Source organism: Podarcis cretensis (genome assembly GCF_951804945.1).
Source record: "Podarcis cretensis genome assembly, chromosome: 16".
Taxonomy (NCBI): domain Eukaryota; kingdom Metazoa; phylum Chordata; class Lepidosauria; order Squamata; family Lacertidae; genus Podarcis; species Podarcis cretensis.
The window spans coordinates 10,170,172-10,186,537 of NC_137186.1; the positions used below are offsets into that span (position 1 = coordinate 10,170,172).

Sequence of the window (16,366 nt, forward strand, 5' to 3'; positions counted from 1 at the left end):
CGCTCCCCAATGGTCTCTTGCTCATTCTCCATCTTCCTTCTAGTAGGCGCTTCAGGCTTGCTACGAGACGAAGCTTCTGGCCAATCGGTTCCTTTCCATAGGCCGTTCTTTTCCCCGCCCCTTTTCCTGCTGTCCAATGGGAGGGGAGGAGGCGGGGCGACGTTGATGGAGCGGCCAATGGGCAAGAGGCGGGCGGGGAGATTCGATGAGCTTTGATCTGAGACGGGAGGTGAGTAGGAAGAGCTTTGAATATGACTTTGGGGGGCTTCGCGAGGCTCCGTCCCAGGATGTATTTCCAGGGCCATCCCCTTCCCCTCTGTGTCCTGAAGGATGGCCACGTGCAGAGTGCTTTTCCTCCAAGGGGACACAAAACAGGCTTAGAGCTGAAATCATGTAGCCTTGGAGTGGACAGAGGGTTGCCAACTTCCGCACTGGCCCCTGAAGCTGTGCCTTTTAAGAGCAGCTGGATCTGCAGCGATCAGCAAAGTTTTATCTCCCGTGACAGCCACATCTTCACCTATTATTGTTGATTTTATTATGTTCTTTTATTAATTTTTATTAATAATTATTTTAGATTTCTTACCTGATTTTCACACTGAAGTCCCAGAGTGGGTAATAATAATAATAATAATAATAATACAACAATATTCTATACAACACAATGCTTATTTTCATTGATCTACCAATATATACTGGGGCAGAGTTTGGTAAGATTGGTGCCCTGAGCCAGGACAAAATTTGGCACACACACACCCCCCAAATATTTCTTATTTTCACAACAATTATTTTTGGTACTGTTGCTTTTTTATGGATCTTCTCAGTGGCTACTCATATAAACACAGGTCATTCTTATTTCTATCTTGCCCTTCCCTCTCAAAGAATATTGTAGACCAGTGTTTCCTAAAGTTGTAGTACGCATACCCCAGGGGGTACAGGAAAGGGTTTCAAATGGTATATGACATATATATATATATATATATACACACACACATATATATATAATAGATAAAATAGTATTATTAAAACTCCCCCCAAATTATCTTCCAAGAAGGGGCCTGCCAGTAAGACTAAATTTTCAAACCCAATTATTGTAAGTTTGGGAAGTACCATTGTAGATAATGTAATACTTGTTTTAATTTATTTACACGCATATATATTGATTTTAACATATTGCAGTCAATAGGGGGAGCTGGGGTGTTTCATTTGTGTGTGCGTGTAGGTGTTTTATGAGGATGCTAATGTTTTATGCAGTTTTTTAATGGCTTGATGCATTTTTGCTTATTTTTAAAAATGCAAGTCGCTTGGAGACCTTGTACGAACAAGCGACTAGTAAATTTGATAATAGTAATAATAATATGTGCCTCAAAACTTCACTAATTTTGCTCAAGAGATTGAACCTAGGGTGCTTTCCTTCCTTTCTTTTCTGACCGGTTGGCACCCATCCTTGAGACCCCTGGATTCTAGGCCCAAAGCAGGGAGGAAGGAGCAGGTGCTTCTGCTATGTAGCTTGGCTGGAGATCTTGGATTCCTGAATTCCTTGAGAGGGAAGGGCAAGTGTAGCTCTGACTTCACCAACCTGGAAGCTTCCAGGTGTTTAGGACCGCACTCCAGTCGGCTGCAGCCAGCACTGCGGGGGAGAGCTTCCTTCATTTTGAGAAGGGATGTTACCGGCCTTTCATGCATGTGTCAAAAGGGATGTGGGTGGTGCTGTGGGTTAAACCACAGAGCCTAGGACTTGCCAATCAGAAGGTCGGCGGTTCAAGTCACCATGAAGGGGTGAGCTCCCGTTGCTCAGTCCCTGCTCCTGCCAACCTAGCAGTTTGAAAGCACGTCAAAGTGCAAGTAGAGAAATAGGTACCGCTCCGGCAGGAAGGTAAACGGCATTTCCTACATTGGCTCCCAGTACGTTTCCAAGCACAATTCAAAATGTTGGTGTTGACATTTAAAGCCCTAAACGGCCTCGGCCCAGTATACCTGAAGGAGCGTCTCCACCCCCATCGTTCAGCCTGGACACTGAGGTCCAGCGCCGAGGGCCTTCTGGCAGTTCCCTTGCTGCGAGAAGCAAAGCTACAGGGAACCAGGCAGAGGGCCTTCTCGGTAGTGGCACCCGCACTGTGGAATGACCTCCCAACAGATGTCAAAGTGATAAACAACTACCTGACATACAGAAGACATCTTAAGGCAGCCCTGTTCAGGGAAGTTTTTAATGTGTGATATTTTAGTGTATTTTTGGTCTCTGTGGAAGCCGCCCAGAGTGGCTGGGGAAACCCAGCCAGATGGGCGGGGTACAAATAAATTATTATTATTATTATTATTATTATTATTATTATTATTATTATTCCGTGCGCTGCTCTGGTTCGCCAGAAGTGGCTTAGTCCTGCTGGCCACATGACCCGGAAGCTGTATGCCGGCTCCCTCGGCCAATAAAGCGAGATGAGCGCTGCAACCCCAGAGTTGGCCACAACTGGACCTAATGGTCAGGGGTCCCTTTACCTTTACCTTGTTTGTTTGGAGGCACGGAGGAGGTTTTGCCTGTTTTGGAGAGGACCTTTCTGAGCATCGTCAGTGTCTCTTCTGTGAAATGGATATTTTGCGGGGCCTGCTGCTGTCTTTCAGGTTTCCAAATGTGCCTGTGGAACTCCCCCAAAAAGAAAAGGTTGGGGACCCCTACGCCAGATGACTTTACTTTTAAAACACATTCAGAGCACACCCTTCAAAGAATTCTGTGCACTGTAGTTTGTTAAGAGTTGCTGGGGCAGGGGAAGAAAACTATAGTACCCAGAATTATTTAAGGGACAGAATGTGCTTTGAATGTGCCTTCATGTGTACACAGCCATAACCCTCGCTCCTGCCCTGTGGACATTTCAGTGCTCATTCTCACTGTTTATTAATTCTAACTCAGTGCTGTTTCATGGAATCTGGTGGCAGCTTTGCATTCAGCCATAGCTTGGTCGCCGTAGGCGAGAAGGAACCCCATGCAGGTGACCAAGCAAGCTGGCCCAAGTCTCCACTCCTGCATCTGCGTGGCTTTAAACGTACAAGGCCTTACAAGGAGTGGTCCATCGCAAGGAGAGGTAAACAGGGAATTCTACTTTGTGATCATCTTGCTTGTTCCCAAGTTTTAGTTTGGGCCAGCCTCCTTGCTGCTTTGCCATGTGGGCCCCCCTACGCCCTGCTGAGCGCTGGCAGTGATGCGCTGGAACCTCCGGCTCTGCCAGGGCATTCTGCACACGGGACGGCAGAGCGGGTATCTCCGAGCCATGGCAGCACAGAGCAGCGCCGCCGCTCCCGGAACCAGTGAAGGAACCTCGGATGGCACCGTGACAGCTGGGATCATAGTTATCGGGGACGAGATTCTAAAGGTGCGTGAGCTGCGGGAAGGTGTAGCAGTGGCCCTTGTCTTAGACGCAGTGGCGGCTAGTGATGCCCGTTGCGGGCTGGTGAGGCTGGAGGCAGAGAGGGCAACAGTAGGCAGAGCCAGAGGCAGTAATAGGCAGAGCCTGGATTCTAGGTTTGTCCCCATCCTTCTTCCTGCGAGAGCCAATGCAATTTAGTCTACATCAGGGGTCCCCAAACCATAGCTGTCAACTTACAGATTTGAAAATAAGGGACCAGCAGCCTCGAAAATAAGGGATCAACAGCCAAAATAAGGGATCAACAATTACTTTGATAAAATACATATTTTGTGGCATGCAAATGGCTTTAGATACCGATTAGGTCCATAAATTACCATATAGCATATATTCAACACACAAAAAAACAGCAACAATTTGTTGTTGACAAAGGACAGCTGGACATAGAAAGGGCCCCATTACCTTCAGTAGCTTATTTAAGGGACATCAACAATAAGGGGCAGCAGTGGGACATGGCGCTGGGATAAGGGACTGTCCCACCAGATAAGGGACGCTTGACAGCTATGCCCCAAACGAAGGCCTGTGGGCTGGATAAGGCCCGAGGGACTTGTTTATCCGGCCCGCAGTGACCCCTGCCACCCACTTTTACCAGCACTGTGCTGCACAGCTGCCCAGTTCCGGGTCCGAGGAGCACCAGAAATAGCTTATGCGCAAGCGTTATTTCCAGGGCACATCCAGGTCGGAGGAGGCCCGTGCACATGCGCACAAGCTATTTCCGGTGCTCCTCCGACCCGGAAGTGCGCTGGAAATAGCGTGTGCGCATGCGTATGGGCACGCGCTCCCCCGCCCCCCGGCCCGCTGTGCAATCGGCACTGGAGACACTGGCCTGAGGTGCGGTAAGTTCGCTGACCCCTGGTCTATATGATCTACATGGAACCCCAGCCGGTAATCTAAATTGATCCTTCGTTTTTATAAGATTTCATTAAGACTTTTCATAATAGAATTAAAAACAAAATGAACCTAAATGAAAGGAAAAGGAAAAAAGGAAGGAAAAGAAGAAGGTCCTCTCTCAAAGGAAGATCTTAAATCTTGTCCCACGCACAAAGAGGCGAGACTTTTCCAGCTCTCACCTGGGAGATCTTCCCTTCCCTGCCTCTCATGCAGGGTCCTTCATCAACCACCCGTCTCCTTCATCTGCACGCAGACCCCTCCCTAACCCTGAGGGTTAAGGAAGATAACAAAAACCAAAGTGGAACAAAATCAAGAGCTAAATTAGAGCTCCCTGCCTATTGACATCAGGAGGCGTCTTCACTGTAGCCCTTTCAGCACCTGCTAAAAAATTTTTTGTTTAGACAAGCCTACCTAGATATTTTTATGATGCATTTGGGGGGGGTATTTTGGTGGTTTTAATTTTTTAATTTTTTTGGGGGGGGTGGTGGTTAATGAAGTTTTCACAATACTATAAAAAAAGAAACTAATTACAGGAACTAAAAGAAACTGAAGAAAAAAGGAACAGGAAAAAAGCTACAAGATACTCCCTCACCAATATATGTTTATTTGTTTTTAACCAATAACCCTATTGTTCTTTCCTTTTTGTAAACAGCTGTGAAGTGTTCTGCAGTCAAGCGGTATACAAATATTATGAAATAAATTAATAATCTGGCCTCTGCGGTTTGGTCCAGTTGAAGTTCCTGAGTCATCCTCAAGGCAGCCCCACGCAGATTGGATTGCCGTAATCCAATGTGGATTATTAAGTGAAATATGTAATAGGATTGATGGGGTGAGCTCCCGTTGCGCTGCTTCTGCCAAACTAGCAGTTCAAAAGCACGTGAAAGTGCAAGTAGATAAATAGGTACCGCTCCAGCGGGAAGGTAAACAATGTTTCCGTGCACTGCTCTGGTTTCTCCAGAAGCGGCTTAGTCATGCTGGCCACATGACCCGGAAGCTGTACGCCGGCTCCCTTGGCCAGTAAAGCGAGATGAGCGCCGCAACCCCAGAGTTGGCCACGACTGGACCTAATGGTCAGGGGTCCCTTTAGTTATGTAATAGGATGCAGGATTTGGCAATATTTGTGGCAGACCTCTTCGCACTGACAGCTCTCTTGTTTTGGCAGGGCTACACCCAAGACACGAATTCCTTCTTCATGTGCAAGAGGCTTCGCTCGCTGGGTGTGAAGGTGGCGAAGATCTCCGTGGTTCCTGACGACGTGGCTGCCATCGCTGACGAAGTCTCGTCGTTCTCCAGCAAGTTCACCTACGTCTTGACCTCGGGCGGGATTGGCCCCACGCACGACGACGTGACTTTTGAGGCAGTCGCCCAGGCTTTCGGAGAGAAGCTCGTTGCCCACCCAGAGATGGTGGAGCTGGTGAAGAAGTTTTTTGGCAAGACGGGGGCCGACTGCCCCGAGATGAAGCTGGCCCGGGTCCCCACGTCGTCGCTGCTCAACTACGGCGAGGACGAGAAGACGGGCCGCCGCTTCCCCTACCCGCTTATCAGCGTCCGGAACGTCTACGTTTTCCCGGGCATCCCGTCACTGATGAGGCGAGCGCTGGATGGTCTCGGCCACCTCTTCCGCAACGAGAAAACCCATTTCTGCTCGCAGGAGATATTTGTCAACTCCGAAGAGACCCTCATCGCGCCCATACTTGACCGGGCCAACGCCAACTTCAGACGTCGCACGAGCCTGGGCTCCTACCCGGATTGGGCCAGCAACTACTTCCGGGTCAAGCTGACTCTGGACTCCGATTCTGAAGAGGACCTGGAGGAAGCGGTCACCTTCCTGATGAAGCACCTGCCGCCGGGGATCGTGGTGCCCCTAGTGGCCGATCCCGTCTCGCAGGCAGCCCAGGATGTGTATGCCTTAGCAGAATCCGGTAGGGGAATACAGTCATACCTCGGGGTAAAGGCGATTAAATCGTTTCAGGTTGCATCCCACGGCGACCCGGAAGTACCGGAAAGGGTTACTTCCGGGTTTCGCCGCTCGCGCATGCGCAGACGCTCAAAATGAAGTCACACGCATGCGCAGAAGTGGCAAATCACAGGGGTTTGGACTTGATAACTCTTGTGATTCCTTCAAACTCTGCAGTTCTATGATTCTAGACACCAAGCAAAAACATTCCTCTTTCCCCAGGCCTTTGGCTCATTAAACAACTCACGGCCTTTTAAAGTGGGGCAGGGTATTGTTTCTGTTTGTTATTATGGTAAGTATTTTTGTGTTTTTATATTGTAAACTGCCCTGTGATCATCCGTTGAAGGGCAGTATAGAAATTTAATAATAATAATGATGATGTCGAAGTTCACCAATGGTCAAGTCTTGTCAACTTAAACTACCTTATAAGGTTGTTGTGAGTACAGTGGTACCTCGGGTTAAGTCCTTAATTCGTTCCGGAGGTCCGTTCTTAACTTGAAACTGTTCTTAACCTGAAGCACCACTTTAGCTAATGGGGCCTCCCACTGCTGCCGCGCCGCTGGAGCACGATTTCCGTTCTCATCCTGAAGCAAAGTTCTTAACCTGAAGCACTATTTCTGGGTTAGCGGAGTCTGTAACCTGAAGTGTATGTAACCTGAAGCGTATGTAACCCGAGGTACCACTGTATAAAATATGGAGGGCAGGACCATGCACACCACCTTGGTAGCTCCTTCGAGGAAAAGGTGGCAAATAAAAGTAATAATGTTTTTAATTCTTATTACTATTATTTTTAAAGACCCTGTTTCATCCTAGTTGCCTTTACCTCTCTGTAGGTTCCACTCTTGGCCAGAAGGTGGCAGCAGCAATTCGGACCATTGAGGAAGCTTTGGATAAGTACATCCTATCAAAGCTTTGCGTCGGATTCAATGGGGGAAAGGACTGCACAGCCTTGCTTCACCTCTTCCATGCTGCTGTACAAAGGTACTTTGCACCCTCTTTTTTCAGTATTTCTCATTAGGGCTTCCCTAGATTGGTACCAGGCAAGGGTTGTTGTTTTTTAAGCCTTTTCTAGCCCTGATTGCATAACAAATCGCACAGCTTAGTCGTTTCCCAACTTTTGGAATTTTTCAACAAGGCAGCACAAGTTTCTAGTCCTCATCACTGGCTTATCTGCATTTTTCTTCTTCCTTTCTCTTTCCCCCAATTCAGATCTGTTTCTTGGAAGAACTATAAAAAAACAAAAATACAAATCAGGAAGGGCAGGTGCCCATTTGTGGCATTTTGTGGACCTCAGAATCAGGGCTTGTCCAGGACAATTTTTTCTGCCTGCAAAAGCAGCAGCTGTTAACAAGGATACATAAAGAGAACCTCCTTATTCCGAAGCAGTCTGTCCCTGGGTGCCAGTTGCAAGTGGGGAAGGGGAAAACACCTTTTCTTTCCTTGCCTGTGGACTTCCCAGAAGCTGGCCCCCATGAGGAATGGGGTGCTTTGGGGGTGGCAGGGCAGACATAGCTCATTGGCCCAGCACATGCTTGGAATGCAGAAGGCCCAGGTTCAGCCCCTGCGTCTCCAGTTAAAAATAAAACCCGTTACCTGCTAAGAAGGCAGAAGTCTCTTCTCTGCCTGAGAACCCTGGAGAGCCGCACTGCCAGTCAGAGAAGGCAATTCTTGCCTAAATGGACAAATAACCTGGTATAACGCAGCTTAGTGTGGGACGTGGGTGGCGCTGTGGGTTAAACCACAGAGCCTAGGACTTGCCGATCAGAAGGTCGGTGGTTCGAATCCCCGCGACGGGGTGAGCTCCCGTTGCTCGGTCCCTGGTCCTGCCAACCTAGCAGTTCGAAAGCACGTCAAAGGGCAAGTAGATAAATAGGTACCGCTCCGGCGGGAAGGTAAACGGCATTTCTGTGCGCTGCTCTGGTTCGCTAGAAGCGGCTTAGTCATGCTGGCCACATGATCCAGAAGCTGTACGCCGGCTCCCTCGGCCAGTAAAGCGAGATGAGCGCCGCAACCCCAGAGTTGGCCACGACTGGACCTAATGGTCAGGGGTCCCTTTACCTTTTAAGGCAGCTTAACCGGTTCCCACTGAAATGAAGGGTCCCTGTGTTCTCACTTTCCCACCCAGGCGGTGTCCGGAGAGGTCGGAGAAGCTGCAGGCTCTTTACATCCGGATTGTGTCCCCGTTTCCTGAGATGGAGGAGTTCATCGAAGACACAGCCCAGCGGTACGAAACATGTACTTTCATTCCGGGGGGCTGGTGTGAAGTCCCTTAACAGGCATCAAACAAAAGGATCGGCACCTTCATTTGTTGTATTCCCGTATTTTGTGTTTGTTTCATTTTGAGAACCGCCTAGAGGACTTTTTGGAAATGGGAATGGTGCTGTCAGTTGGCATTCTGGGGGATTTGCTGAGGCCCCAACATCCCAGCAGGACTCCTTGCTGTTTCCACCATAAGTCCCTTATCCCAGCGCCGTGTCCCGCTGCTGTCCCTTATTGATGATGTCCCTTAAATTTCCTGGGTTTCAAAGGAAGCAGCTCCTCTCCCTCCCTCCCTCCCTGCCGGCCAGGGAGGAGGGAGGCTCCAACTGTGTTGCTTGGCTGCGTTGCTCACCCAATAAGGAGTCTAAGGACGACTGGGGGGTGGAGCTTGCATGCCTTGTCCCGATCAAATCGGCCGCGTTGCCTGGGGACTTGCCTTTGCTCAGCGCTTCCCAGCGAAGAGGTGACGGTGGTTTACCTTGCTGCATCCCCTTTGCTGGGTTGCCGCGCTGTGGGAACCACCGCTTGAGGCTTTGTTTGGCTGCTGGCTGGGCTTTCTGCCTTTGGCTCGGAGGGGCTCAGAAGTTGAACATACCTGTGCTCTGAAAGTCCCTTATTTTGGCAGCTGATCCCTTATTTTTGAGGCTGCTGGTCCCTTATTTTCAAATCTGTAAGTTGACAGCTATGGTTTCCACCCAGATCTAAAATGCAGCACTCCTCAGGGATCACCATCATTGTTACTAAATCTGTTGTAAATGAAAAGGTCTTCTTTGTCCGGCACAAAAAAAAATATGTTGGCGTCAGGCGAGACTCCCTCTTCTACCTCCCGCAGGTACAACCTTCAGATGTGTAATGTCCACGGGAACATCAAACAGGCGCTGGGCGACCTGAAGGTGCAACAGCCGCAGATAGAGGCTGTGTTGATGGGCACCCGTCGCACGGACCCTTACTCATGCACCTTGACACCCTTCTGCATGACGGACCCCAGTTGGCCCCAATATATGCGGGTCAACCCTCTCCTGGTATGTAGCAAAGGTGCTGTGGCAGGTCAAAGGGGGCTGGGTGGGTCTGTGGGGGGTCCTCATAGGCATCTCGCCCAGTAAGCAGAGATGATGATGATGATGATAAATTTATTATTTATACCCCGCCCATCTGACTGGGTTTCCCCAGCCACTCTGGAGGGTTCCCAACAAAATATTGTTACAGTGGTGCCTCGCAAGACGAAAAGAATCCGTTCCGCGATTCTCTTCGTCTAGCGTTTTTTTCATCTTGCGAAGCAAGCCCATTGACGGATTAGCGGATTAGCGCTATTAGCGGCTTAGCGGCTTTTAGCAGCTTATCAGCTTAGCGGATAAGCAGATAAGCGGCTTAGCGGCTTAGAAAAAGGGGGGAAAGGGGGGAAAGTTGGAAAAACTCGCAAGACATTTTCGTCTTGCGAAGCAAGCCCATAGGGAAATTCGTTTTGCGAAGCGCTTCCAAAACGGAAAACCCTTTCGTCTAGCGGGTTTTCCGTCTTGCGAGGCGTTCGTCTTGTGGGGCACCACTGTATTATTATTATTAATACAGTGGACGCTCGGGTTGCGAACGTGATCCGTGCGGGATGCATGTTCACAACCCACATCTGCGCACGCCTGGGTTGTGATTCTGCGCTTCTGTGCCTGCACAACCACCGAAACCCAGAAGTAACCCATTCCAGTACTTCCAGGTTTCGGTGGTCTGCAACCCAAATAAACACAACCTGTAGCGGCTGTATTAATAATAATAATAATAAAGCGATAAAACATCCAACAGTAAAAACTTCCCTAAACAGGGCTGCCTTCAGATGTCTTCTAAAAGTCAGACAGTTGTTTATTTTCTTAACATCCGATGGGAGGGCGTTCCACAGGGCGGGCACCACTACCAAGAAGGCCCTCTGCCTGGTTCCCTGTAACCTCGCTTCTCGCAGGGAGGGAACCGCCAGAAGGCCCTTGGTGCTGGACCTCAGTGTCCGGGCAGAACGATGGGGGTGGAGATTGTAGCTAAGGGTCTGAGTGTGGAAGGGGGGAAGCATGGCCTTATGGCTTGGCTCCACCCTGGTATCAGCCACAGATTGAGCTCTGGGCTTCAAGGGCGCCACCTACGCTGCTGTACCAGCATCGCAGGAGAATCCCGTCAGTTGAAACCCCCCCCCCCCATGGACCAATCCCGGCCCTCCAGCCCCTTATAAAACATTGGCTTCAGATCTTGCTTCTCAGATGTCATCTGCACTATGCACTTAAAGCAGGGTAGAGAAAATTTACTTCAACTTGCTGCTCTTTTATTAGTTGCGCTAATAAGGAAGACAATTCGCCTCCTACGTGCTATGTAAAAATCCAGAATGCTTAACATCTGTATTTCTTTTTTAGTATTCCTCTCTTATTCACTGAGCTTACTGGTGATGACCTTTAACCTTTCGTATCTTGTCATCTAAGACGTTTTCCTGGCCTTATTTATCTCCCTTGCCTCCCATGTGTAATAGAGGTTTGCTAAAGTGTTATCCTGGAGAATGCAGTATGTGTGGATTGCTAACAAAAAAGGATTGGGGGGTGTCAGTTGTCGTGGGGGGATGAATAGTTATTTGATCTGTTGTTACTTGCCGTATTGCATTCGACAACCTTTGCGATAACTGCCTCTGACTCAAAAATGACAAAACATGCTGAATACTTTTTTTTATTATTCTGTTCCTAGATAGTATTATTGAAAGTAAATAAAAATATACCCCGTGAAAGGCATGGCTTCCCCAAAAGAATCCTGGGAACTGGAGTTTCTTAAAGGTGCTGAGACTCCCCTCATGGAACTACAATTCCCAGGGTTCCCTGGGAAGAGGGACTGAATGTTAACCCATTCTGGAAATTGTAACTGGTTTGCTTGTTTGTTTAATGCACCAGCCTTTGTCAAAAGATTTCAGGGTGGTTCACAAGATAAATACAATATAAAAGCACATCTAAATAGTTAAAACAGAAAAAACGAAACAATACTGCCTCATCCCATAAATACATGTAAAAGGCTGTAGGATATTAATCCATCGTGAGGTGAATAGGGGTCTCCTAATGGCACCCTTAGGGACGTGGGTGGCGCTGTGGGTTAAACCACAGAACCTAGGATTTGCCGATCAGAAGGTCGGTGGTTTGAATCCCCGCGACGGAGTGAGCTCCCGTTGCTCAGTCCCTGCTCCTGCCAACCTAGCAGTTCGAAAGCACGTCAAAGTGCAAGTAGATAAATAGGTACTGCTCCGGCGGGAAGGTAAACGGCATTTCAGTGTGCTGCTCTGGTTTCGCCAGAAACGGTTTAGTCATGCTGGCCACGTGACCAGAAAAACTGCAGCAGACAAACGTCGGCTCCCTCAGCCAGTAAAGCGAGATGAGCACCGCAACCCCAGAGTCGGCCACGACTGGACCTAATGGTCAGGGGGCCCTTTACCTTTAATGGCACCCTTAACAAACTACAGTACCCAGGAGTCTTTGGGGGAAGCCATGGCATTTTAAAGTGATATGATACAGCTTTAAATGTATTCCGCAGATGGGGGGGGGGCTCGATCTGATCCATTCTATTCACTAGAGGAGACATCACCGAGTTAGACTTCTCTTTTCCTTCTGAGTGCAAACCCTTTTCCTGCCTTTCTCAAACACCGTATTACGTGCCTCTGGCCCTCCTCTGATCCTCTGTGCCTAGGAAGGTATATAGGTCTAAACTTGCCTTCATTTGCTGGATAGCTTCCTAGAGTAGAGGAGTTTAAAGGAATGTCAGCCCTCCTGATTACGTTGCTCTCCTTTTCCCAGGACTGGACATACCGGGATATATGGAAGTTCCTTCGCATGCTCTACATCCCTTACTGCATTCTTTATGATAAGGGGTAAGAATAGATGGAGAATTAATAATAACAATAACAATAATATAGCAATACCGACTCTACCCCAGCTGGGTGATTTGGGAGCCAGGGTCTGGGTGTGATAGATTCAGGAATGCAGCTTAATCCAGAAACTGCAGTTAGTGGTTAATTAATGCTGCAGCACAATTGCTGACAGGAGCGGGACATTTTCAGCACGTAGCGCCTCTGCTGGTTCCCTACTTGCCACAAATTCAAGGTGTTACTATTAGCATAAAAGCCCTTAACAGCTTGGGACTGATTTACTGGTGAAATCATCTTACCTTCATATACGCCCACCCGAACCGCTCCGATTTGCAGAACCGGCACCATTATGGGTGCCACATAATCCTTGTTCCGCATTTGTAAGAAATTGATCTTTTAGTGTGGCAGCACCTACACTTTGGAACCACCTGCCTGTGGACATCGGACAGACAACTTTGCTGGACTCTTTTTAAGCGCATTTTTGCCTAAGGCATGTAGACATGCATTTTAATATGGTTTTTGGGTTTTTTAGCAAATTGTTGATTTCAATTAACTTTCAAATGTTTTAAATAGTTGCTTTCCACTCTTCTTACCTCATTGTTTCATTCTTTTCACAAACCACTTCATGGGTTGTTGCTGTTTTTTTACAATCGAGCGGTTTGTTACCATTTTGTGCAAGGGAATAAATGTAAATAAGTACCGTATTTTTCGCTCTATAAGACACACCAGACCATAAGACGCACCTAGTTTTTGGAAGAGGAATACAAGAAAAAAATATTCTGAATCCCACAAGCCAGGATAGCAAGCGGGATCGCTGTGCAACGATCCCGTTGCTTGCTGTCCTGGCTTATGGGATACCCGCGCGCACAATCCCGCTGGTTGTCCTTGCTTCTTGCTTGGCTGCGTGCGGCTAAGGCTCCCCCAAGAGCCGCGCTCCCTTTAAAGATTGTGCGGAGTGTGTGTGCGACTCTTGAGGGCTTTTCCCTGAGGAGGGAGAAAAGGAGGGACTTTTCTCCCTCCTCGGGGAAAAGTCCCGAAGAGCCCCTCACACGCTCCACGCAGCGCTTTAAAGGGAGTTCTGAGCAGAGCCTCCCGCCTGCATTCGCTCCATGAGACACACACACATTTCCCCTTACTTTTTAGGAGGGGAAAAGTGCGTCTTATAGAGTGAAAAATACGGAAAATGTTCTAAGGCACATTGGAGATGAAGTACCCCTGCTTGCTGTGGCTTAAATCCGTCCTGTCTCTCTCCCCCACCCCGATCCCTCTTGACAGCTACACTTCTCTTGGGAGCATGAGTAACACACAGAAGAATCCGGCGCTGCGCTATACGAACGCCGCAGGGCGGGAATCCTACCGGCCGGCCTATGAGCTGGAAAATGAAGAGGACGAGCGCAACTCCCGCCACTGAAGCCTGGCTAGGCCTGATGCTCGTTGCCCCGGCAACTGCTGGCCAGCACTGGAGAGCTGACAAGGCCCAAAGCCTAGCTTGGTTAAGGCTTGGGCCAAGCCGAGGCAAAATGGCGTCGGTGCCGCCACTACCGCTGGGACACCAAGGGGCTGCTCTCACACCGACAATGTGATCGGCCAGCCCTGTCCTTGTGACAGTTGGCTGTAAGCACCGTTCCGTCCATCATGTGAGGGGACAGTAGACCCTGGGAATAAACTAGTTCTTCAGTTGCCTCTTTGGGTTATGTTCTGCTGTGTGTTTTAACAGTGGGGTGCGGGCAAGGTGGAGTGAGATAAGGGCTCTGAGGGTCCGATGGTGCCAAAGAGTAGCGCTCGAATCCTTTCTTTGACCTTCCCACACACCCAGATTTGCCATGGGGGGGGGGAGCCTGGCGCCATCTTGAGGTTGCTGAACCACAGCTCCCATCAACCCCGACCATTGGCTATGCTGGCTGGAGCTGATAGGACTTGGGAGTCTGGCAACATCTGAAGGGGCCGCCATCCCTGTGTTAAGTGCTGGAACCAAAGGCCCCATCTATGCTATACTGTACTGTACTGTACTATACTATACTACTGTACTGTACTGTACTATACTATACTATACTATACTATACTATACTATACTATACGGCTTCCTGCAAAGCATCCTGGGAGTTGTAGTTTGTTGAGAGTTACAAGGAGACCCTGTTATTCCCCTCCCAGAGCTAACAGTTTCTAGAGTGGTTTAACTCGAGCTCTGTGAGGGGCTACAAACTACAACTCCCAGAATGCTATCTGTTTAAAGTGATACGATACTGCTTTTAATGTCTGGCACGAATGGGGCCCAAGTCTGTTTTTCAAACCTATTTGATCAACATTCACTCTAGAAGCTATTCAACAAAGCTGGGTCCAGTTTTGAGGGTGCCCTGGGAAAAAGGTCCTCTGATTCGCCCCCTCCTCTGTCAAGTGAGCCGAGTGGGGCTTAGGGACGGGGAAGAAATGCAACTCAGTTCATATGGCTGCTTCACACCTCCTGAAACAAGGGAACTGAAATGCACACTTCTCTGAATTTTGCATTGCAGTTCTCAGGCCAACAATAGAAAGAGCAGGGGAAGGGAAGGTAAAGGGGAGCAGGTGGCGCTGTGGTCTAAACCACTGAGCTTCTTGGGCTTGCCGATCTGAAGGTCGGTGGTTCGATTCCCCGCAATGGAGTGAGCTCCCATTGCTCTGTCCCAGCTCCTGCCAACCAAGCAGTTCAAAAGCATGCCAGTGCAAGTAGATAAATAGGTACCGCTGCGGCGGGAAGGTAAACAGTGTTTCTATGCGCTCTGGCACTCATCACAGTCCTCCGTGCGCCAGAAGTGGTTTAGTCATGCTGGCCCCATGACCTGGAAAGCTGTCTGTGGACAAATGCCGGCTCCCTCCCTTCACAGCCGTTGTAACATACCACTTGTTATCATCCTCCTGTTCTGCCGTTGAGGACTTATTGGATCATTCTTTGTCTAGCTCCTTCCCTTAGACCTTACCACCTTGGGTGACTCTGCTGGGAGTAAGAGATTCCTGACCCCATAGTTGCCTTTGACTGGACTTAACCGTCCAGGGGTCCTTTACATACCTTACATACAGCAACACAAATATTTGGCTAAAATGTGGATAGCAATGCATATATTAGTGAAAATAACATACCGAAATGCATTCTGTCAGGAGAAACTTTTGCACAGGAAGATGTGTATACTGGGAGAAATTTGCACTAGAGCATGGATTTATTTTTATGAAGACTTTTAAAAACAGATTTGCAGGCTGATGTGGAGGACTGAATACTGGAAAATTGAGAAGCAGAGACCTGGCACTGAAACTGACCACTCTGCCCAACCCTAGTTCAGGGCAGCCTTTTTAATTACCCATAATGCCCCAGTGTTACAGAACGTCAAGGACTATGGGAAGTTAAAAGGGTGGGTCAAAGTTGAAAATGAATTTATGGGGGGAACCTCAGGCATTGGGACCTCAGCAGCTGAAGGCTGCCAGATGCTGACTCTACTATTGTTAATATCCTTGCAAGTGGGGAGAATGGGCACAAAAAGGGGATCTGCCCCCACCCCCACGTCGGGATTGGCATCAATTTCAGTAGGGTTGAACAATGTAGGTTGTGAAAGCAGTTAAAAGTGGCCTTTTGTGCCCCTGCTTAGATCGAAACCGCCCTGCCTAGCCCTTCAGCTGCCTATAATGTTAAAAAAAATAACATTTTGGTGGTGCCTTCCCCCGCATCACACCTGCATTGTGGCTAACAGCTTGCGCTGCGCACAAGACTCCCTCCACACCACAGACCTCAAATCAGTGGTTTCCTCATGACGGGAAGGAAGCGTAGGTCACCTGTTGAATTACCATATTTTTTGCTCTATAAGACTCACTTTTTCCCTCCTAAAAAGTAAGGGGAAATGTGTGTGCGTCTTATGGAGCGAATGCAGGCTGCGCTGCTATCCCAGAAGCCAGAACAGCAAGAGGGGTTGCTACTTTTACTATGCTTCACTGGCTTCTGAGATTCAGAATATT

At 48.6% G+C, this 16,366-nt stretch overlaps 1 protein-coding gene and 1 long non-coding RNA gene across 2 annotated transcripts; one reads left to right on the forward strand and one right to left on the reverse strand.

Moving 5' to 3' along the window:
• Positions 1-180: 180 nt before the first annotated feature.
• FLAD1 (flavin adenine dinucleotide synthetase 1) lies at positions 181-14,070 on the forward strand. Its single transcript, XM_079958173.1, has 8 exons — positions 181-229; positions 3,120-3,362; positions 5,467-6,226; positions 7,095-7,242; positions 8,387-8,485; positions 9,353-9,542; positions 12,318-12,391; positions 13,664-14,070. The coding sequence occupies exons 2-8, from the start codon at positions 3,192-3,194 to the stop codon at positions 13,797-13,799; spliced, it is 1,578 nt and encodes a 525-aa protein (XP_079814299.1). The 5' UTR covers positions 181-229; positions 3,120-3,191; the 3' UTR covers positions 13,800-14,070.
• On the reverse strand, positions 7,336-8,366 carry LOC307205915. The gene is made up of 2 exons (XR_013834189.1): positions 7,855-8,366; positions 7,336-7,488 (listed from the first exon to the last, which is right to left on the reverse strand). It is a non-coding gene; the product is annotated as an uncharacterized lncRNA (long non-coding RNA).
• Positions 14,071-16,366: the final 2,296 nt, after the last annotated feature.